At 57.2% G+C, this 20,642-nt stretch overlaps 2 protein-coding genes across 2 annotated transcripts; one reads left to right on the top strand and one right to left on the bottom strand.

Annotated features, from left to right (window-relative positions):
* Nucleotides 1-6,371: 6,371 nt before the first annotated feature.
* On the top strand, nucleotides 6,372-11,518 carry LOC120398655 (antimicrobial peptide NK-lysin-like). The gene is made up of 6 exons (XM_039526209.1): nucleotides 6,372-6,532; nucleotides 8,075-8,205; nucleotides 9,726-9,836; nucleotides 10,109-10,280; nucleotides 10,566-10,695; nucleotides 11,294-11,518. Exons 1-5 carry the CDS (start codon nucleotides 6,487-6,489, stop codon nucleotides 10,577-10,579), a joined length of 474 nt encoding a protein of 157 aa, XP_039382143.1. The 5' UTR covers nucleotides 6,372-6,486; the 3' UTR covers nucleotides 10,580-10,695; nucleotides 11,294-11,518.
* Nucleotides 11,519-12,584: 1,066 nt separating this feature from the next.
* Nucleotides 12,585-19,432, bottom strand: MYL7 (myosin light chain 7). Its single transcript, XM_039521678.1, has 7 exons — nucleotides 19,374-19,432; nucleotides 18,107-18,217; nucleotides 16,869-16,944; nucleotides 14,933-15,037; nucleotides 13,936-14,014; nucleotides 13,044-13,092; nucleotides 12,585-12,756 (listed from the first exon to the last, which is right to left on the bottom strand). Exons 1-7 carry the CDS (start codon nucleotides 19,374-19,376, stop codon nucleotides 12,655-12,657), a joined length of 525 nt encoding a protein of 174 aa, XP_039377612.1. The 5' UTR covers nucleotides 19,377-19,432; the 3' UTR covers nucleotides 12,585-12,654.
* Nucleotides 19,433-20,642: the final 1,210 nt, after the last annotated feature.

The following is a 20,642-nucleotide window of genomic DNA, read 5'->3' as shown; positions in this document are numbered from 1 at the left end:
TGTAGCCGAACCACTAAGTAATGTTGGTCACAACATATTAAGTGCAACATCTTCAGGGGAGGAACCGTATCAAACCCCAGCAGCTGGCACTACATTTTAAAAGGAAGATTAAAAAACCAAGCCAAACTGAGGATGCTCGCCCCAAAGACCCTAAATCCGGAAGCAAGGAAATGAAAGACTAGATGATCATGATGGTCCCTTGTGACATTAAAGTCTATGAATCTATGAAATGCTTTGATTCAGCACCGAGGCTACTAAAACAGCCAGGACAGTGTATTTCTAAACAAGCATACAGGAAAGCAAGAAATCAACCAGTGTGGGTACATTTCAAGGTTCAAAAGGGGAGCTGAGGCAAACAGGTATCTTCCCGAAAACCAATTGACCCATTGAAGCCGATAGAAAGCAGTCAAAGGCATCCCCACACATGACAAGAGATTCTCAAAGCAGGAAGATTGCGGGAGGATTGGTGGGACTGCCGGGTTGCCAAGGCTAAAGGGAGCAATTAAGGAGGATAATGACATTGCAGAGAAATGAATCTATTCCTTTGCATCAGTCTTTGCCACTGAGGCTACAGGGGAGAATACCTACTCCAGAGCTTCTCTTTTGGGGTAGTAAACATGAGGCACTAGCAGCGAGGAAGGTGTGGGAACAAACTCATAATTTAAAGGCCTGCCCATCAAGGCTGGATAGATGGAATAATTTGAACTCTTCACACACTTATCAGTCACTGGTCCCCAGGGCCAGTTGGGGCTCGTTAAGGCCTTGTAGTGGGGTGGTTACCCCGCTCCTGCCCTGAAGGAGTTGAAAGCAGCCCTGAGGAGGGCTGTGGCTGGGAGAAAGCAGCTACTAAGCTGGTTGGGGAAGCAGCTAAAGCTGGCCCTATACGAGGGCTGGGGCCAGAAGCCAGAGAGAGCCTCTCTCTAGCTTTGAGAGGGAGATGGACCTGTCTGCTGGGAGCTGAGAAGGTACCTGGAGTGGAGCAGGGCTGGGGGAAGGCCAAGGGAGCTGGGGAGCTCTGGCCTGGACACCCCCCAGGCTGTGGCCTAGTGGAAGACCCATTAGGTACTGGGGTTGCAGGAGGCAGCCTATGAGTAGGCAGAGGCAGCAGGTCCAAACCCCCCTTGCCAGGGGCGGCTCTAGGTATTTTGTCGCCCCAAGCATGGCAGGCAGGCTGCCTTCGGCGGCTTGCCTGCGGGAGGTCCACGGTCCCGCGGATTCCGCGGCATGCCTGCGGGAGGTCCGCCGAAGCCGCGGGACCAGCGGACCCTCCGCAGGCATGCCGCCGAAGGCAGCCTGCCTGCTGCCATCGCGGCGACCGGCAGAGCGCCCCCCGTGGTTTGCTGCCCCAGGCACGTGCTTGGCGTGCTAGTGCCTGGAGTCGCCCCTGCCCCTTGCCTATGATGAGTGGCTTTTGCACTTCAGTCTGCCCCAGTGAGTGGGGGCTAGATGGTTACTAGCAGTAGCCCATGACTGAGGCAAGGTGGGGATAGAGGTTTGGGGGTTCCCTTGGGTGGGGAGACCCTGAGACTGTGGGAATATTGCCAGGGGGCAGCACCCCAAAGACAAGGGGTCCTGGGAGGGACATGGGGGCCAGCAGCAGCGGGACACTGGCCTGCAGAGGGTGCTCCGGAGGCTGGACGAGCTAATTCCCTGAGAGACCAGCAGTAGGTGCCGCAGCAGGGAGCCCCGCCCCCCCACAGGCCCCGATTCTGCAGTGTGCCAGGAGACCCCCCTGGGTATTGGGGTTGAAGCGCTCTGAAGAGGTTGACAAATGCAGAGGTTGAGTGGCTAATACTATACTGGCCAGCAGCAGGGGAGCGAGCGTGCCTATCTTTAAAAAGGTTCCACGGGAGAACCAGACTATTATTGATTATTTGCATTGTGCCAGGTGCTGTACAAACACACAACACTGCCATATTTCAGGACTAGGCAAGGCAGGACTAGGACTAGACAGAGAGCCGTACTTCAGGACTATACTTCAGGACTGGGGTCATAGTAGATCACAAGCTAAATATGAGTCAACAGTGTAACACTGTTGCCAGAAAAGCGAACATCCTTCTGGGCTGTATTAGCAGGAGTGTTGTAAGCAAGACACGAGAAGTAATTCTTCTGCTCTACTCCACACTGATTAGGCCTCAATTGGAGCATTGGTTTTAGAGTGGTAGCCGTGTTAGTCTGTATCACGCAAGCTTATGCCCAAATAAATTTGTTAGTCTCTAAGATGCCACAAGGACTACTCCTTGTTTTAACTGGAGTATTGTGTCCAGTTCTGGGCTCCACATTTCAGGAAAGATGTGGACAAATTGGAGAAAGTCCAGAGAAGAGCAACAAAAATGATTAAAGGTCTAGAAAAACATGACATATAAGGAAAGATTGAAAAAACTGAGTTTGTTTAGGCTGGAAAACAGAAGACAGAGAGGGGACATGATAACAGTTTTCAAGTTTGTAAAAGCTTGTTACAAGGAGGAGGAAGAGAAATTGTTGTTTTTAATCTTTGAGGATAGGACAAGAAGCAATGGGCTTAAATTGCAGCAAGCGAGGCTTAGGTTGGACATTAGGAAAAACTTCCTGTCAGGATGGTTAAGCACTGGAATAAATTGCCTAAGGAGGATGTGGCGCCTCCATCATTGGAGGTTTTTAAGAGCAGGTTAGACAAACACCTGTCAGGGATGGTCTAGATAATACTTAATCCTGCCTTCAGTGCGGGGGACTGGACTAGATGATCTCTCAAGGTTTCTTCCAGTCCCATGAGTCTATGAAACTGATCACCAGGGACCAATGAAGGAAGTTAAGTGCATTGCTGGGAAGCTAAATGATTTATCTGCATCAATTTCCCCTGCTATGGGTGTTGCAAGAATACCCACCCTGCACCTGCTGTTTCCTGGTAATAAGAATGAGGTGTTGCTAGAGACCAAGGTATCGGAAGAGGAGGTACGGGAATAAATTGGTCATTTAAAAAACAATAAGTCACCAGGCCCAGATGGTCCAGCCAAGAGTTCTAAAGAGCTAGAGGCTGAGCTGCCGGGAAAAAGAGGCAATCTCTCATGAACAGCAGCAACGGTAGCCGAGGATTGAGGGTGGTAAGCATTGAACCTGTATTTAAGGAAGGCTGTAGGTGGGATGTGGGGAATTACAGAGCAGTGAGTAATCCATCCCGGGCAGAGAAACAAAAATATCAGAATAAAACCTCGGGAAGGTGGGCATGTGATAGGGGCTAGCCAGCCTGGTTTCTGCAAAGGAAACATACTCATTCTTTAAACAGGTCAATAAAGTAGTGGGCAAAGGACAGCCAGTTGACGTGGGACTTTCACAACATCCCTCCCAAGAGGCTGCCTAAAAGGGTAAGTAGACACGGCCCGAGAGGCAAAGTAATGTCCTAGTTCATATATGGTCTGGTTGCCTGGGGAGCCGTAATTCAACCCCGACGTAGCTGCACTGTCCCGGAGCACCTCCTTGCGGCACGACACAGTATTTCATCCACTCCGCCACTCTCTCTGGACTTCACTGGTCTGGGACAGCAGCGATGAGGCCCTCCGGCCAGGTAAGGCTACCTTTCTGGGGTAGTGACGTCCCCAATGGGTGATGTCCGGTAACACAGCGTCTTCCGCCCCTACCCGGGCGCCTTTTCTGCCTCACACGTCTTCCAGAGCAGCCGCTTACAGGGCTTCCCTCAGCAAGACTCAGACCCAGCCAAAAATACAAACTAAGCAACTTCCTCCACCCATCAACTCCCTTGTAGGTTCTCCCTTCACCTGCCTCCTGCCAGGCCCTTCCCAGAGAACAGCCCACCTCTCCTGGGCCAGCTCCTCCCAGCTAGCCTTGTAACTCCTTCCTGAGCCTGACCAATCCTCCAGGGTCAGGCTCTTTGGGTCTAATTAACACTTCTCATTCCATGTGGGTCATCAGCGGGGTTGGAATCTTTAGCTGCACCCCACAGACCTCTGCCGCTAGAGCTAACAAGTAACTGTCAGTAGTAGTAGGTTGTTATCCTCTGTGTCCAGCTACTGGATGCGCATTATGCAGACACACACTTTATCAGCAAGTTTCACAGACCTGTGCTTCTAACAGAGGAACACTGAGATTCAGGCACCTTGGGTTCCATTCCAGGTCCGGGCGGGGAGTGTTCTTTAGAGGGAATAGCCCCTTCTGTCCCTGTCCCCTCTAGATTGTCCATGACAGTCTCTTTGCTGGTGTCCAGCACCACAGTGCCAAGCACCAATTGCAGGGACAGTCCTTCTTAGCTCATGCAGCCTCAGGCTGGAACATGCTCCATCGCTCTGTGGGGATGGCACATGTAGGCGCTTTGAGGGGATGAAGCATCCTCAGGGCACATGAAATCTAGCCACCCTACCAAACTCTAATAAGTCCCGAGTGAGATGTACAGACTGCAATTTTTCAAAGCCTTGCAATTTTGCCAAAGGTGGGTGAATTTTCACATGGGCAGCACAAGGCACAGCTCTGACCGGAAGGTGATCTCTTCACCAGATTTCAAGCCCCTGCTCCAAAGCATGCAGAATCTAGGGGTTCTCAATGAAACCGCTGAAAGGAATTTTTTAGTTGGGGGGAAAATCCTGTATATTTCTCACCTCATTCAGAGAAACTGCTGAAACATTTTTTGTTGAAACTCTGCCCCCTCAAATTAAGCCTGTGGTAGACACCCAGCATGGAAAATTTCAGCCTGAAAGAATCAAATTTGGCAAAGCTATAAGTATCTGAAAACAGGCTCTCATAATGGGACGTATCAGGCGACCTTAATTACATGTGCCGCTACCTGTAATAATTGGTCTAGAGATGGGCGATTGGGAACACAGTTTCCGTTCTCTCTGTCCCATAACACAAGAACAAGGGGGCATTCGATGAAGTGAAGATGCGGGAAACTGATGAAAGAGTGTTTTGCACAAGACATGATTAGACTGTGGAACTCTCTGCCACCGGATGTCAAGCCTTTTGCAAGTTTGAAAAAGGGGTTGGACATTTATATGGTTAGCCAGAATATCCCGGAGTTCATGTTAAAGCTAACATGCATTTTGGGGGGAAATTAAACCTTGTGCTTCAGGAATTAGGGGGAGACTTAAATGGGGGTCAGGTTATCCCACATCTGCTACCACAGGGTACTCAGGGCCGGCGCTTCCACTAGGCGACCCTAGGGTGGCAGGATTTGGGGGGTGGCATTTTGCCGCCCTCAGCAGAAATTCGGCAGTGGGGGGGTCCTTCCGCTCTGGGTCTTCGGTGGAAATTCACTCGCTCTGGGACCCGCTGCCGAAGTGCCCCAAAGACACGGAGCGGAAGGACCCCCACTGCCGAATGCTCAGAGGAGGAGCGCTGCTGCCTAGGGCGGCAAAAACCCTGGTGCCACTCCTGAGGGGACTTACTCCTTTTTCTGCAGCATTTGGTGCTATCACTGTCATAGACGGGCTACTGTGCTGGCTGGATCTCAGTCTGATCCAGTTTGACTGTTGCTGTGTTCCTGTGACTTTCAAAAAGCCTTTGGCAAAGTCCATAACAAGAGGAAATCAATCAGTCATAGATTGGAGGGCTAAAGTTCAGGTACGGCTTGGAAACTGGCCAACTCACCACTGATTAATTTTTGTGATGACCATAAGTGAGTGGCAGGTGCCACGAGGGTCTATGCTAGGTCCAGCTTAGCTCAGTATATTAGAAGGCATCTCGGCCGATTTGATCATGGGAGATATAACTCGCGGTGGACCCATGCCACAGCACCTTGATGTGACACCCATGCAGTGACGCCAGCTTGGACCAAAGCAGCTGGGAACCAGCAAAGATGAACCGCGGGGTTCTGCTCTCTGAGCGCAGAGGCCGCCACTCGCCTGTGAGCAAACAGACAGAGGCCTGAGCTGGAAACCACCAGCTGCTTCTGCGATTGTTCCCAGCTGCCTGGCGCTGAGCTGTGGTCCCCGACGGGGGCCGACCCCCAGCTCTGGTGAGTCAGAGAAGACAGCGGCTGCAATGAGGAGGCTGGGAACCTGGAAATCACCCCCAAACCATGTATTAACTGGGCCAGGCACGGTCCCACCCAGCTGCAATGAAAGCACCTGCTGGTTGGGCTTAGGACCCGGTACTGCCTTGCTGATGTGAACAGGAGCAGGGACTAAGTACCTCTCTAAGGCAGAGGGGAAGATACCAGGGCCCCAGGGATGGGGTGCAGGGAGCCCACGGAGGAGGCAGGGGGAGAGGAAACCGGCCCCCAACAGAGTAGAGCCTGTGGTGGTTGCTGCCTCCTGTGTCTGGTTAGTTTCTGTGGTGAGCATCTCTGCAGAAAGCCAGGGGCGTAGGAGGAAGGAACAGCAGCAGGGGTCGGGGGGGGGGGGGAAGCGGGGGCAGCAGGACCTCAACACTCCTTTTTAAGGTCTCTCCGGCTTTCAGAAGCTCTCACTGGCCCAGCCAGACCCCTCCGCCTCCTTCACTTGGGCTATAAAAGCCACCGCGAGAGCGCTGGCCAGCCATTCCAGCAATCGTCGGGCTCCAATGGCTTCAATACTCGTCCTCCCATTGCTCTTCGCTGTGGCCACAGGTAAGAAGTGAGGGAGGGGTAGGCTTGCTTCCCATCCCCCCCACCTCCATTGCCAGGCCCCAGCCGGGAGCCAGCCAAGAGCGCCGATGGGTTTTAGGAGCCATGCGCTGCTAACAGGCAGGTGCATCTGCTTCTGGACCAGCGAGATGGGAGGGGGCAAACAGAGTTATGGTCCAAAGGGCTCTGGGGTTTGCCGGCCAGCCAGCAGGTCAGGCCCAGTCATGCTGGTGAGAACAATGAGTCAATCCAGAATTGTAGAACGTGGACCCAGCCGGCTCCGACAGGCGCTCAGCGGCATGGAGAGCTCTGCCTGGTAACGCCAGCCTCGTGGCATGTGCTAATTTCACCAGCGCCCCGGCTGCGGGGATCAGGTGATTAGGTCAGCGTCTCCGCTTTCCTTTCAGGCAAAAAGGGAATTTTTCGTCTTTAAGGCTGAAGAGAAACACGTGGACCTCAAAACATGCCAGCCCCAGGAGGCCAATAAAAAGACCCCCCCCTGTTAATTTCAAATCTCATGATTTTGGAGTCCTGACTCCTGAGTTTTAGACACTCGGGGCTGACCGCTCTGCTCGCTGAGCTAGCAGAATCCACAGAGCGTGGCAACAGAGGCGGGTAGGAAGGGAAGCTGGCGATTTGCTTTTGGATTTGCCTGCCTCTTCCTTTGATGCCTCTGGTCTTGGGTATTATCAGAGGCAGGGTCCTGTCTGGACTGGGCCCTGGTTCTGCTCTGGTGGTCTGGTGAGTCCCACCATGTTCCTGTGGACAAGGCTCCCACGGTGCAGCTAGACCAGTTTTCCGTAGCTTTAGGGCAGAGACTGTCTCTTTGTTGTGTGTTTGTACATTGCCTGGCATAACGGGGTCCTGGTAATTCAAATACATCATCATCATAATATAATGTTCCTCCTGAGGATTTTGGGATGCTCCAGACAGCAGCAGATCCTGCTTAGCCCTTCCTTTTGGTATCTATTACTAGAAAAGCTCAGTTTTTTTTTCTTGCGTGTTAATGGAAAGGGTAATGAATGGACTTCAATGGTTCAGACACAGGTTTGATACAGGAGTGGGTGGGTGAGATTCTGTGGCCTGCGTTGTGCAGGAGGTCAGACTAGATGATCATAATGGTCCCTTCTGACCTTAAAGTCTATGAGTCCTATGAATGACCCACTGGGGCAGACCACGCCCCCCCCCCATCGGCATAACCCCACGGGAATCAACAGTCACACCCAGGAAGACACTGGTTCTGTACCTCCCGGAGAAACTCTGATCCTGTAGCCTGCCCTTGTAGTGTCTCTTTGTATCTTGAGACATCCCATTGGCAAGGTGAGACTGATGCACACTGCATGCAGAACGTGTTATTATCTAGAGTTCAAGATTTACCAGGCTGAATGGCAGAAACGCTGTGGGGCTGGACGTGGGGACAGAGCGTGACACACCAGATACGGGTTGGGAGCTCACATTCTCCTGGGGGAAGCGCCCCTGGGCCAGCTAGAGGGCATTACAAGTCCACAGGGCTCTGTGCACCTCACACTTGTCTTTGTTTGGCAGTGTTTGCCAGCCAAGATTTGGTTCCCACGCGATGTTTGCAAGGACCCAAGTTCTGGTGCCAGGATGTGGCCACGGCCGTGGAATGCCAGAGAGAGCAGTACTGCACGAGCCTCTGGGCCGACGTTCCTCTGGTGAGTGCTAGAGCCGCGTCCATCTCTCGTCCCCCGTTTCTTTGGGCGGGTGCTGGAGCCGCGTCTGGCTCTCTGTCCCCCTTTCCTTGGGCGGGTGCTGGAGCCGCGTCCAACTCTCCCCAACCCCTTTTCCATGCCGCGTCCTTTCCCCGCTTGCTGCCCATGCAGGGAGCGAGGGGAGAGGAACTGACTGCAGTTGGGTGACAAAAGGTGGAGTGAGGGGGCAGCACGGAGGGGTGCTGAATGGCTGCAGCTGAGGTTGCAGGAGCCACTTATGACCCACAGGCGAGTCAACCCAGCCAGCTGCCCCTGCTTCTCTCCCTGCCCCCCAGCACCAGGGAGGAGCTGGGGCAGCTAGTGAGGCAATGGCAGGAGCCAGCCACTGCAGCAGCCCTTCCACTCCACAACCCAAGTTCTTCACCTTCTGCTTCCAACTCCACTACCCTCCCTTATCCCATCGCCCTAGCTCCACCCCCTTGACGCCCACCTCCCCACTCCAGGCCAAGATAGGCAAAACTTCACTTGTGTGGGTGAGGAAGGGTGGTTCAGCGGTGAAGGCACTAGCCTGCCCTGCCACAGACTCCCTGAGTGACCTTGAGCAGGTCACGTTGTCTCTCTGTGCCTCAGTTTCCCCATCTGGAAAATGGGGAGCATAGCACAGCCCTGCCTCCTGGCGGGGGGGGGGGTGTTGAAATGATAAATTTAGAGCTGTTTTTTTCCCTCATGGGAAATTTCAAATTTTCAGCAAAAATATTGAAAACCATAATATTTCGGTTTTGCAAATGCTGCTGTGGTGCCTCCTGGGAATTGTAGTTCAGGTGCCTCATGCACCCATTCTCCTCTATGGCTGGCTATACTACATCTCCCATGATGCATTACAGTCTCCCTTCTTATTGTGGCCACCACCTCTCCTCAGTGCATCATGGGAGATGATGTTCAGCTGGGGAGCCTGGTCCATAGAGGAGGCTGGAAGCTGGAAGCACCTGAACTACAGCTCCCATGAGACACTTCGGCATCAAAATATTTTGTTTGCTCTGGTTTTTTTGGCTGAACAAGTGACATTTCCCATGGGAAGCAGATACTTTCCAGGGAGCATTTTGCCGAGTCGAAAACCCAGTTTCCTACTGAAAAACAGCTTCAAGGGGAAATGTTCAACCAGCCTTAATAAATACACTGAAGTTTGTGCGGTGGTCTTTGGGGCAGGGAGCATGTCACTTTGTTCTGCATTTGTGCAGCGCTTGGCACCAGGGCCCTGCCCCATAATCACCTTCCTGGGTGCTCCTGCAGTATGAATAATAACTAAGAATAATGTTAGACGAGCGATTGAGATAGATAATGGCGGGGATACTGCTGCCCTGTGGTCAGAGAAGGTAACAATGGAACACCCGGCCCAACTCCTCTGAGAACCCCTCTCGGGCTGGGCGTCCCCTACACCCCGGTTACTGCTGCCCTGGGCCCGGCCGCACAGGTCCCTGGTCCCATAGCTTCACTACAGGGCCTCTCGGTTCTCTCTGGGACAGTGGGATCAGCTGGAGGAGGAAGACGAGGCTCGGCCCCCTAACAAGAAGTGCGCGCTCTGCACCCAGATTGTGGGGAAGCTCAAACAGCTGGCTGGCGATGACCCCGACGAGGTAAGTCACCCAGTGCTGCTTGTGCTGCCTGTTGGCCAGTGGTTAGAGCAGAGGGCCTGAGGAAGTGTGTGGTGGGGCGAGGAACGGTGGGATGAGGGAGAAGATGGGCGGGGGAGAGCAGAGGGCGTGATGGTGATGGGAGAGTGGGGAAGGAGAGGGAGAGGTGGGGAGTGGACCGAGGGATGATTCCCTGGCTGATGGTGAAGTTATGGGAGAGGAAAGGGTGGGCGGAGCGCGGTGCAATAGCTCACGTGTCAGGGCTCTCGCCGCAGGACGCTATCAACAAGGCCCTGAACTCCGTGTGCAGATCCGTGGGCAAACGCCTGGCCCGAAATTGCAAATCGCTGCTGAAAAAGTACAAAGAGCAGCTCATGGACGGACTGCAGAATGGTGATGAGGCCGCAGACATCTGCATCAGCATCAGAATGTGCAAGGAGCCCCCAGGTGAGAGCGCGTAGGCCGCAGTTCATCCCCCATGGGAAACTTCGGCCCAGGCTCCTCGGGGCTTCTCCCAGAAACATCGACTGGGCTCTCCATCTCCTGGCCCAGCAATCACCCGCACCCCAGGAATTGTCCCCCACAGAATTCACCCCCTCCCGCATCTCCAGGGATCCTCCCCCTGCCTTGTTCTTCCCCCATCCACTGGATTATCCCGCTAGGGCTCAGCCGCCCCCTGGCCTGGGCCGGCCTAGAGCTGCTCTGACCCAGAAACGCTGGCTTTCCCTCCAGAGTTCTCCAACTGATGCCCGCCGCTTTCCCCGAGGCCACGCTGATTCCCCAAAGCTTCTCGCTGCTGCTGATTGCGCCCGCCTGCGATGCACAGAACTGGCTGGCTGGAGCACGGCATAGGGCCAGCTGGGTATGTGATACCTCAAAGCAGATCCCCGGGCTGGGGGAGCGAGGTGGGGAGCGAGACTCACTGGTGCTCAGAGCATGGTGCTATAAGCCAGACCTGAAGGTGACGCTGGAGCAGCAGCCAGGACTCCTTCAACCAAGTGCTTCAGCCCGGCCTGGCCCTGTGAGGGCTGTGGTGTCTCCGGGGCCCATGTGCTCCTTGGTCTGATGCCCTGGGCAGGGTGGCTGCACACTGGGGACCGGCAGAGCTTAAAGCAGAAGCTCCACAGCTTGTGCTAAAGAGCTACGGCTCCACAGCTGGGGCTGCCCCACGCTCAGCTCTAGGGATTGGGCCTGGAGCGGGGCCTGGAGCACACACTGACGGCTACATGTGTCCACAGGGGTGGGTGCTTTGGGGACCCGCTCACCAGTGGGTGCTCCGAACGCCACCCAGGGTTATGAGCCCCAGGCAGTGTGGGCAGCTGGGGGGTTTATGGGGGGCTAGCTCAGTCGGGGCTGTGGAGGAGACGGTGGGTAGAGCCTGGAGCTGAAGGCGGAAAGCAGGACCCCTGCTGGCTAAGCTCACAGGCTGACTGCCCCACGCTGCTGTCTCCCCCATCCAGGACCACTGCAGACCGGAGCAGACAACCGGAGGACAGTGACTCTGCCAGCCCTTGGCCATCAGCTTGGCTCTGGCATCTCTTCTGCTGGATATCGTGGGCCGGATGCTGAGCCGGTGCACGTGGGCACAGCACCAGGCCATGCCGATTTGTACCAGCTGGGCATCTGACCCCCTTTTCCCCCCTGCTGCTTTTGGCTTCCTTATGAATAAAGTGCTTTGGACAACGTGTGGCTGGCTTCATGCCCCTGCTGGGCAGGGAGGGCGGGCAGGCAGAAACGAGCCTTTTGGCTCCAGCGCTGCTGAGGCTGCTTGAGAAACGTTTGTCTCAGCCACAATCCTACATCTCTCTGGCCTGTCGTCTGCCTTTCCTTCCTGCCTTATCCCAGGGCAGGGCCCTGACGGCGTCACAGGCTGGGCGTGGCTATGGTGGCCTTGGCCCCTGCAGCTCCTTCCCCCCTCGCCCCCCAGACAAGAGTGGGGCCCGGGAGCAGGAAAGGGAACGGAAGCTGTTGGCTCAGAACAAGACGCGCCCGAGGACTTGCGAGCGCAGGAGGGGAAAGTGGCCACCAGCGAACCCGCCCCGTGTCCCGAGCTCACCGTGGTTAACGTGGAGGGAGATATGGGACAGGGCGGGGGAGCAAGTGGGACATGGTGACTGCAGGTATTGCCTTTTGGTCACCCGGCTCCCCTGTGCAGAGGGGGCTCTCACCTCTCAGGCCAGGAGACGATCCTGTGACAATCCTTCCTCTGCTGTGCTGGGGGGGCCACATCCACAGGGGTGAGCTTTCAATCTGAACCGCGTCTCCCCCAGGCTGCTTCCTGCAGGGTGGATTCCCAATGCCCCCTGCCTCCATCATGGGAGAGCAACCCTACATGGCTTGCGTCCTCCTCCGTCCCGGGGCCTGCCCGCCGCTCCCCACCGGGGCCCACAGTGGAGGAGGGCACCATGGGCTGCATGCTCAGGAGAGGCCCTTTGCATCCCAGTCACCCACAGGTCCTTGTGCCCGGGTCCCCCTGGCCTCGCACCCAGTGCTTAGGGAATGGCCTTGAGCTGTGCCTGGCCCAGTGGTTTGAGCATTGGCCTGCTAAACCCAGGGTTGTGAGTTCAGTCCTTGAGGAGGCCACTGAGGGATCTGGGGCAAAATCAGTACTTGGTCCTGCTAGTGAAGGCAGGGAGCTGGACTCAATGACCTTTCAGGGTCCCTTCCAGCTCTCTGAGATAGGTATATCTCCATATATTCCCCCTTGGCCACAGATGGGGCTTCCCACCAGTCACACACAGGGGGCTCTTGTTTGATGGGCTTGGGCTTTTATTTCAATGGCGCTAGGCGTGGGGCACATGCCGATTGTCCGCATCACCCATCAGTCCTCCTTCTCGTCGCCGTGGGTGATGATGTAACAAAGGGATTTGTAATCGATATTTCCCGCCACGTCGATGGGCGTCACCGCAAACATCTGCTCCACCTGGGTAGGAGAGAGCGGGGGTGAGGACATGAGTCGTGGGCAGGGATCTCAGCGACTTTGCGGGGCAGGAGTCACGAGGGAGGCCGCAGCCTGGGCACCAAAGACCTGAGCGGCTGGCGGGCACCCAGATCTGCCACGGGGGAGTGTGTAATGCAAAGCCACACACACACCTGCTTGTGTTTCCCAGTGCAGCAAGGAGGGGGTTCCTGCCAACCCGTGGGGTTAAAGGCAGGGGGAGTCCCTGGGCCCAACAGATTGGGGGCGGGGGAGAGCAGGGGCCGTCTCACCTCCTCCGGGGTGAACTTGTCTGCCTGGGTCAGCAGGAGCTGCTTAAACCTGCAAATGAAACAGGACGTGAGTGAGAACGCAGAGCCTTGGGTTTGTGCCTACTGCCCCCGAGTGCCCAGCTCAGCTGGGGCCAGGCAGAGACTGGGGGGCTGGGGCCTAAGGGGGAGTAGGGGCCAGCTGGGGCCTGGCAAGGGGCAGGGTGAGGGTTGAAGGGGGGCAGGGGCTGGAAGGATCTGAGAGACAGGGCCTGGGGGACAGGAGCTGGGTAAGGTCTGGCAGGGGGGCAGGGTCGGGGGTGGGGGTGATTCCAGGGGCACAGGCCCCACAGGACTAGACAGACCTGCCCACTGCACACAGAGACTTTTTTTAACCCCACATTTTCCGAACTGGCCTCTCAGTTGCTGGGACCCGTTCAGCCCCGCCCCGCCCCCCGTACCCCCGCCCCACATGCTGTGGCGGCTTGCTCCGCCCCTCATGGCCATTTCCCCACTGGGGCAGTGACAGGGGGGCCCAGCCAGGCCTCCTCCTGGTTCCAGCCCACGCCCAGTTTGGCCCAGGATGTCCCCAGCACCAGGGTGGCACAGAGCCGGCTCTGCTCCTGGCCTTGCCATTCACTGGAGAGGCCTCCCCCGCCCCGCGAGCCATCGGGCACCTGGGAATCTGGCCCTGAGAGCCCAGCCTGAGACACCCTGGGCCCCCACCATTGAGGTCAGTCAGATCTGGGGGCGCGCAGCCCCCTCAAGACACCAGGCCAAGGGCATCTCCACCTGGGCTCCCAAAAGCTGAGGCCGCAGAAGCAGGGGCTGCTCGTGTCCCTGTGGGCCTAGGGGTGTTGGGTTCCCCCAGGCCTGCAACTCCCCCCCCACCCCGACTTGGGGCGCTTTGACTCACTCGTCCTTGTTCACATGGCCGGTTCCGTTGGGGTCGAAGAGTTTGAAAGCGTTGAGGATGGATTCCTCCGGGTCGGTGCCTGGGAGGAGGGCAGGGGGGCTGGTTAGCTCAGGATGAGGCTGAGGCTCCCCAGCCATGTTCCCTCGGCTCTAGGCCCCCCCATACCTGCCTCGGGGCCGGGGCACAGCGCTGCTTCTCTTCGCACTCTGAATCTGCAGGGCAGGACAAGCCGACGACCCTCCCTCTCCTCAGAGGTGCTGGGAACCTGCATACCCTGCCTGCGCCCCGACCGCTCTGAGGTGCCCAAAGCCACATCTCAGAGGGCGGCTGCACCCCCACCTCTGTGCCCCCCGCCCAGGCCCATTGCTGGGGGGATTGGGTTCCAAAGACCCCAGCAGCTAAAAGCTGAGTTAAGTGGCAGCAGGAGACTGTATGGCTTTCCCAGCATGGATCACGGTGTCTCCAAGCCCCGTGGGGCCCAGCAGCCCTCAGCCACGGCTCACGCCCGGAGCCTGCGACGAGGGACCTGGCCACGCCTAGGAGGGGATGCTGGCAAAGCTATTGAGGGAATCCCCCTTTCCAGGCAGAGACCTTCAATCTCCATTTGGAACAGTCACCAGCGAGGGAGAAAGGCACCATGGCAGCATCCCGCACTGCGGGTGTAGCTTGAAGTCATCTCGAGGGTGCCAAGAGCAAGTGGGCAGCAGAGCTGGGCACAGCGAGGATGCTCCAGCGGTGTGAGGGCTGGACTGGGACGCGGGAAACCTGTGCCACCCCAGTGTGACCTTGGGCAAGTCACCCAGTTGCTCTGTGCCTCAGTTTCCTCATCTGTCCCATGGGATTCATAACCCTGTGTGTGTGAGGATCAATTCATCATGGAGGGTGAGGCGCTCGGATGCTCTGGTGATAGGGCCAGGGACTTCCCAGAGGTCGATAGAGCCCAGGTTGAACGGGCCCCCTCCAGCTCTTGGCCCCAGTCGGCTCTTGGCCTACTCACCATTCAGCTTCTCCCCGAAGAGTGCGAGGAAGACGGTGAAGTTGATGGGGCCCTTCCCCTCCTTCAACATCTCGTCCAGCTCCTCATCCTTCATGTTCAATTTCCCTGGTGAGGAGGGGAGGCCCGGTGAGAGCCCATCTTCCCTCGCTGGCCCCCCCGCCCGGAGCACCGTTAGTTTTCTGGAGGCAGGAGCGGGCCTTGCCCCCTGGAGCCCCACCGCTGTACGGCGAGAGGCCCGGACCCCAGCACAACCTGAGCAGGGAGGCAGCTCCAGCTAGGGGGCTGGCACATCATGCCATTGGATGACACGACCCACTCTGAGCTCTGTTCTCACCCTCTGCTACCTCTGGGCAGCACCTGGCACGATGTGGGGCCCCCAATCTCCATCACGGTGGGTGCAGGGCCTGGCATGACAGTGGTACCCCAGATCTCTGTCAGGGTGGGTGCAGGGCCTGACACGACAGGTTCCCTTGCTCTGGGTCGGGGGTGGGGGGCAGGGCCCAGCACGACGGGTCCCCTTGATCTCAGTTGGGGTCTATAGGCTGATCTCCGTGGCAGCGTCGGTGGAGAGAGCCACCTCTGCAGAGCCCCCTTTGATAAAGGCACCAGAGGGGCCGGGCCGGGATCCGAGCTGAACCCGTGCCCGTGCCTTGTGCTGCTCAAGGAGGAGGCCGCTTCGCCCCTGAGCCGGGCCCCAAGCAGTCATGCGCAGGAGACCGCCTCAGCGGACCTCCACATGACTGCAGAGCAAGCGGAGCCGGGCTTATCAGTGATGACTCAGGGGGAGGAAATCATGAGATGCCAAGCTCAAGTGCCCGGTGGAAAGAGCGTGCCTGCTACTTAATCAGCGGCCCTGCCGATAAGCAGCCAGCTCCTGCTGTCTGCCAAGGGGGCGGGGGACTGGGTAGTTTTGGAGCTAGCAGCTGGCTTCCTCCATCGATTTGTAACATAAAGGGCTTGTCTTGTTAGAGCAGTTCCCCTGGCCCCATCCGCTCCCCGGCGGTGCAGGATCCCCCAGCAGCCCATGCCCCCATTCACAGGGGCGTTACCCACTGGCAGGACCCTCCTTTACTGGGCACTAGCCCATGGGCCCGTGGTGGTTGAGAATTCCCTGCCTTTTTCCTGCTCCGAGGGCTCCCCTCTTCCTCAGACACAAGGGGTAGGCCCATGCTCTGGGGCGGGGGGTGGCGGGGGACATCGGCACCACAGGGCTGAGGAAGCAAGAAGAGGCTTTTTTTGCTCCTGGGCTCCCAGCGTAAGTGCAGGAGCTTCCCAGTTTTGCTTTGAATGAACTGAAAACTCAGCCCTTTTTTTGCATCCTGTGTCTGTGCAGCACCTGGCGCCATGGGGCCATGGCTGGGGAACTAGATGCCAGGCCAATACATGGGAATACCAAAGCAAAACTCGCACAAAGCTGCCGTGCCTGAGATTAAGGACTTTCAGACCCTTTCAATTCCAGGTGAACCAGAGAACCTCCGCTGCCTTCCCACCAGAGGGCAAGCCACTCAAGCCAGAGGGGGTGGGATGGGGATAGATAGATAGAGAGGGTGGATGGTGGTAGGTAGATAGATAGATAGATAGATGGGGTGGATGAGGTAGATAGATAGATAGATGGGGTGGATGAGGTAGATAGATAGATGGGGTGGATGGGGTAGGTAGATAGATAGATAGATAGAGTGGGTGGATGGTGATAGATAGATATCTAGATAGATTAGATAGAGGGAGTGGACAGAAGTAGATAAATGGTGATGTCCTGACGGGTTTGTCATTCTTTGGGCACCTCCCTGGTCTGTGTTTGAAGCCTGCAGCGAGCTCCCAGGCCTGGGGGGGGGTTGATGAGGCCTGGCATTTCACGATGATGATTACTGGGAATAGCTTTGGTGCCTGCCCCTGGCTAAGGTGCACTGGGAGGGCGGGGGGCGAGGTGCTCACTCACCAAGCTGGGAATAGGTCTCCTTCAGGTCTGATTTTGTGATAATGCCATCACGGTTCTGGTCGATGCAGCTGAATGCCTGGGAACAGAATGAGACGCTAAGCCCTGGGGCCTGGGCCTACTTGCAGCCCTCAGCACCAGCCCCCTCACTCTCCCGGTAGGGCAGAACCTCCCTCCAACTGGCATCTTCCCCTCTCCCTAGCTGTGGCCCAGCAGGAGTGGGGAGCTCCAGCCCAGCTTGCCATGGCTGAGTCCCTAGGCCACATTATTCTCTGCAGCCTCAGCATTGCTGACTTGCAAGTGTCATGATATTTGGCATTTCCCCCTTCAAGCTCCAGCTCCTGGAGTCAGGTGATTTGGGGAGAATCTCAGCTTTGGTTCCAAACAAGTACCTCATGGTTGGGGAGAAGAGCTAAAAACGTGACCGTGAGAGGCTCAGAAACCAGCCGGCCAATGCAAAGTGTGGTGTATTGCAAACTGTGTGAAAAGTCTGAGCTGTCATGTTAAATTATAAGGGGATTCCTGGTCCTGCTTGCAGGCTTGGGGGGCTCTGCAGGGTAGCCTGCGATCTGGATCCTGTGCAGTCAGTCTGCCTAGAGATGGGGTGAGTTAGGCCTCGCTGCCACAGGGAGCAGCCTGTTTTGTCTCTCTCTGGTTTTGGTTCTTTTGTGTTAAGTTTCTGGATTCTAAGACATAAAGTCATGTTATGCTGCAGCCTTCCTGCAAGATGGATGATGCTCAGGTTCTAGCTTGCTCTGTGTGTGCTGTGATTACTTGGGGGAGCTAGCGCTGCATATTCTTCCCTCTCTCTTTGCGAAGGCCATGGCCCTGACCCTGCTCTCACCATGGGCCATATCCCGGTGTGGGCACCATGTGCATTGCCCGGGCTCCCCGGCGTGCTGGCGTCAGGGGCGGCTCCAGGCCCCAGCACGCCAAGCCCGTGCTTGGGGCGGCAAGCCGCGGGGGGCGCTCTGCCGGTGCTGTGAGGGCGGCAGGCAGGCTGCCTTCGGCGGCTTGCCTGAGGAGGGTCCGCTGGTCCCGCGGCTTTGGCGGACCTCCCGCAGGTGTGGTCCGCTGGTCCGGCGGACCTCCCGCTGCGGGAGGTCCGCCGAAGCCACGGGACCAGCGGACCCTCCAGAGGCAAATCGCCAGAGGCAGCCTGCCTGCTGTGCTTGGGGCGGCAAAATCCCTAGAGCCGCCCCTGGCTGGCGTTCACATGCAATGGACCATGGCACCCTCACCTCCTTGAACTCCTGGATCTGAGACTGCTCAAACATGGAGAAGACGTTGGAGGAGCCCCTCTGGGCGCGCTTGGCGGCAGCTTTGCTTCGTGTCCCGGCTTTCCGGCTGGCCTGCAGGGGAAAGAGCCAATCAGAGTGCAAGGAGTCCTGCTGTCTCTGGCAGAGCCAATCAAAGCACAGGGAATCCTGCAGTCCCCGGCAGAGCCAATGAGAGAGCAGGGAATCCTGCTGTCTCTGGCAGAGCCAATGAGAGCACAAGGAATCCTGCTGTCCCTGGCAGAGCCAATCAGAGCACAGGGAATCCTTACTGAGCCCAGCAGAGCCAATGAGAGAGCAGGGAATCTTACTGTCCCTGGCAGAGCCAATGATAGCACAAGGAATCCTGCTGAGCCCAGCAGAGCCAATCAGTGAGGAGCTCTGTGCCACATGCCAGCCCCATTGAGGAGCCCTGTGATGTGTGCCAGTGGGCACAAGCAGCAAAAGGGGAGCCCCTTGCTGGCACAAAAGGTGCCTCCCTCTCCCGGTGCCTGGTTCTCAGTGTGATTCAAACAAACAGTTTTAAACCACTGATAACCCCCAGCATGTTCCAACTCCCCTCAAACCTCTCAATGGGGCGGGGCGGGGGAAGGGGCTCTCTAGAGCAGGTATCTGCATGGGGGTGGGCGAGGTGGGTCAGCTGCTAGTGGGGGAAGGGCTCTGGGTCTGTGGGTGGGCGAGAGCTGGAGAGAGGCAGGGAAAGGTCACCAGTAATCTCAGGGATGCTGAGTTCTTCCCTTCCCTTCTTTCTTTGGCTGCATGTTCCCCACGGGGGCTGTAAGCTGTGGGGCAGGGGCTGGCAATGGGGCTCGGGGGGAGGGGGAGCTGGTGCTGACAATGGGGCTCTAGGGGCACAGCAGTGAGGTTTTGGGGTCTGCTGGCAGTGCTGGGGCTGGGGGGCACTGACAATGGGTATCTAGGGGCTGGCAATGGGGCTCTGGCATGGCCCAGGCCGGTCCCCCCAAGTTAGTGCCCTGCTGCATGCTGAGGGGCTGCTCCTTGCCCCAGGACGTGGGGGGCTGGAGCCGTTCTGGGTGGGGAGGGCACTCTCAGCACAGGCCCTAGCTCTCCTTTGCCCTAGGATGTGGTGGGGCTGGAGCCGTTCTGGGGGGGCACTCTCAGCACAGTGCCCCTGCCCACGGGAGCGGTCCGACGGCTCCTACTCAGAACAGCCCTGTCCAGGAGCTGGACGCTGGTTCCAGTGAGGGGCTGGGGGGTGGGGGGGACTCACCATCCTGCTGTGTCAGCTCCGCAGCTCCTCCGCAGCGAGGCGGTGGCTGGGCTCCACTATATACTGCTGCTTATCACCTAGGTAGCTAAATTAGGAGCAGAACAAGGGGAGAGCGCCAAACTTGGCAGTCCCGGCGCAGAGCTGGCCGGGGTGATAAGGGCTGGATGACAGCGACATTCCAGCAGGGTGGACCCCGGGAGCCGGCTTGAGCTCTGTGGAAGGGGTCCCCAGGTGGCTGCAGAGCAGCCGGGGTCCCTATGCTGGTCACATCCCGGGATTTCCCTTCCTCGGAAATTTCTGGCCGTGCAAAATTCGGTTTGGCTCTGAATCGGAACAAAACAAAGTTGAATGTTCCAGTGAAAAACAGTTTTCGAAACCCGGCTTGTGGTTCGGGTCGACTGGCCCATTCTAGGGTTGGGGCTGCAGCCGCTCGCTCGGACTCCCGCCGGACTGTTTAAACCGTGGCATTCTGTTATTGACACGGGCCCAACCAATACAATACAGCTGGAAACTAAAAGGAACGATCAGGTTGAGACGGAACCTTCTTGAAATGCTTCGTTCACATTGAGTAAATAGCCGGGCCAGGGAGGCAGGGCAGCCTAGTGGCTACAGCACAGTGTCGGGAGGTGAAGTCGAACCCTGGCTTCAAGCTAGTCGTGTGCAGCCACATTTCGAAACACCGGTGCCCCAGGTTCTGGGTTCCCCTCCTGGCGTGCCCAAGTATGGAGGCCACCCAGAGTTGTGGAGGCCAAGTATGGAGGCCATCTCTTATAAAAATGTTGCCCCAAGCCAGGCTGCTGGGAGGTCTGTGCAGAAAGCCCTTGGGAAACTGAGGCAGGAAGGAAGCGGGCTGAAAGTCAGCAGGGTGGTTCTGATTTACAGGGCCCCCCATGGAGACCCAGCCTGGAGAGAGGCTCCTGCCTCATGCCCAGCCTCCAGCTCCTGCTGTGAAGGTTACTGAGGAAATGAATGCTTTGGCCTCCCTCAGCCCCCAGCACCGAGGGCACGCTCCGCTGGGGTCACCTGTTGCAGCACTGGGCATGCAGGCTTCCCTACCATTGCCCACCATGGCCTTCCCCAGCGAGCCGGAGAGAGCCAGCCATCGCGTGGGCATTGGGCTTGGAGCCAGCGAGATTCATCTGGGCTTATGGCATCTCGGTTGCAGCAGCACTGGTCTCTGTTAGCCAATATTATAAAACAAGCCCGAGCGCTTGTGCTAAACTACGACCCCAGAACTCCCAGCGTACTTTGGTCCTTAGGCTAAAGCTC

The sequence above is a fragment of the Mauremys reevesii genome, linkage group 2 (genome assembly GCF_016161935.1).
Source record: "Mauremys reevesii isolate NIE-2019 linkage group 2, ASM1616193v1, whole genome shotgun sequence".
Classification (NCBI taxonomy): domain Eukaryota; kingdom Metazoa; phylum Chordata; order Testudines; family Geoemydidae; genus Mauremys; species Mauremys reevesii.
The sequence above is the reverse complement of the archived record's forward strand: the minus strand, read 5'-3'. Positions and strand labels throughout refer to the sequence as shown.

Coding starts and splice junctions, on each gene's coding strand:
- LOC120398655 (XM_039526209.1), top strand. CDS start 6,487: ATGGCTTCAATACTCGTCCTCCCATTGCTCTTCGCTGTGGCCACAG. Junction 8,206..9,725: donor TCTGGGCCGACGTTCCTCTG/GTGAGTGCTAGA, acceptor TCTCTGGGACAG/TGGGATCAGCTGGAGGAGGA. Junction 9,837..10,108: donor CTGGCGATGACCCCGACGAG/GTAAGTCACCCA, acceptor CTCTCGCCGCAG/GACGCTATCAACAAGGCCCT.
- MYL7 (XM_039521678.1), bottom strand. Junction 16,945..18,106: donor AGATCCAGGAGTTCAAGGAG/GTGAGGGTGCCA, acceptor TTCTGTTCCCAG/GCATTCAGCTGCATCGACCA. Junction 14,015..14,932: donor CTTCGGGGAGAAGCTGAATG/GTGAGTAGGCCA, acceptor CCCTCCTCCCAG/GCACCGACCCGGAGGAATCC.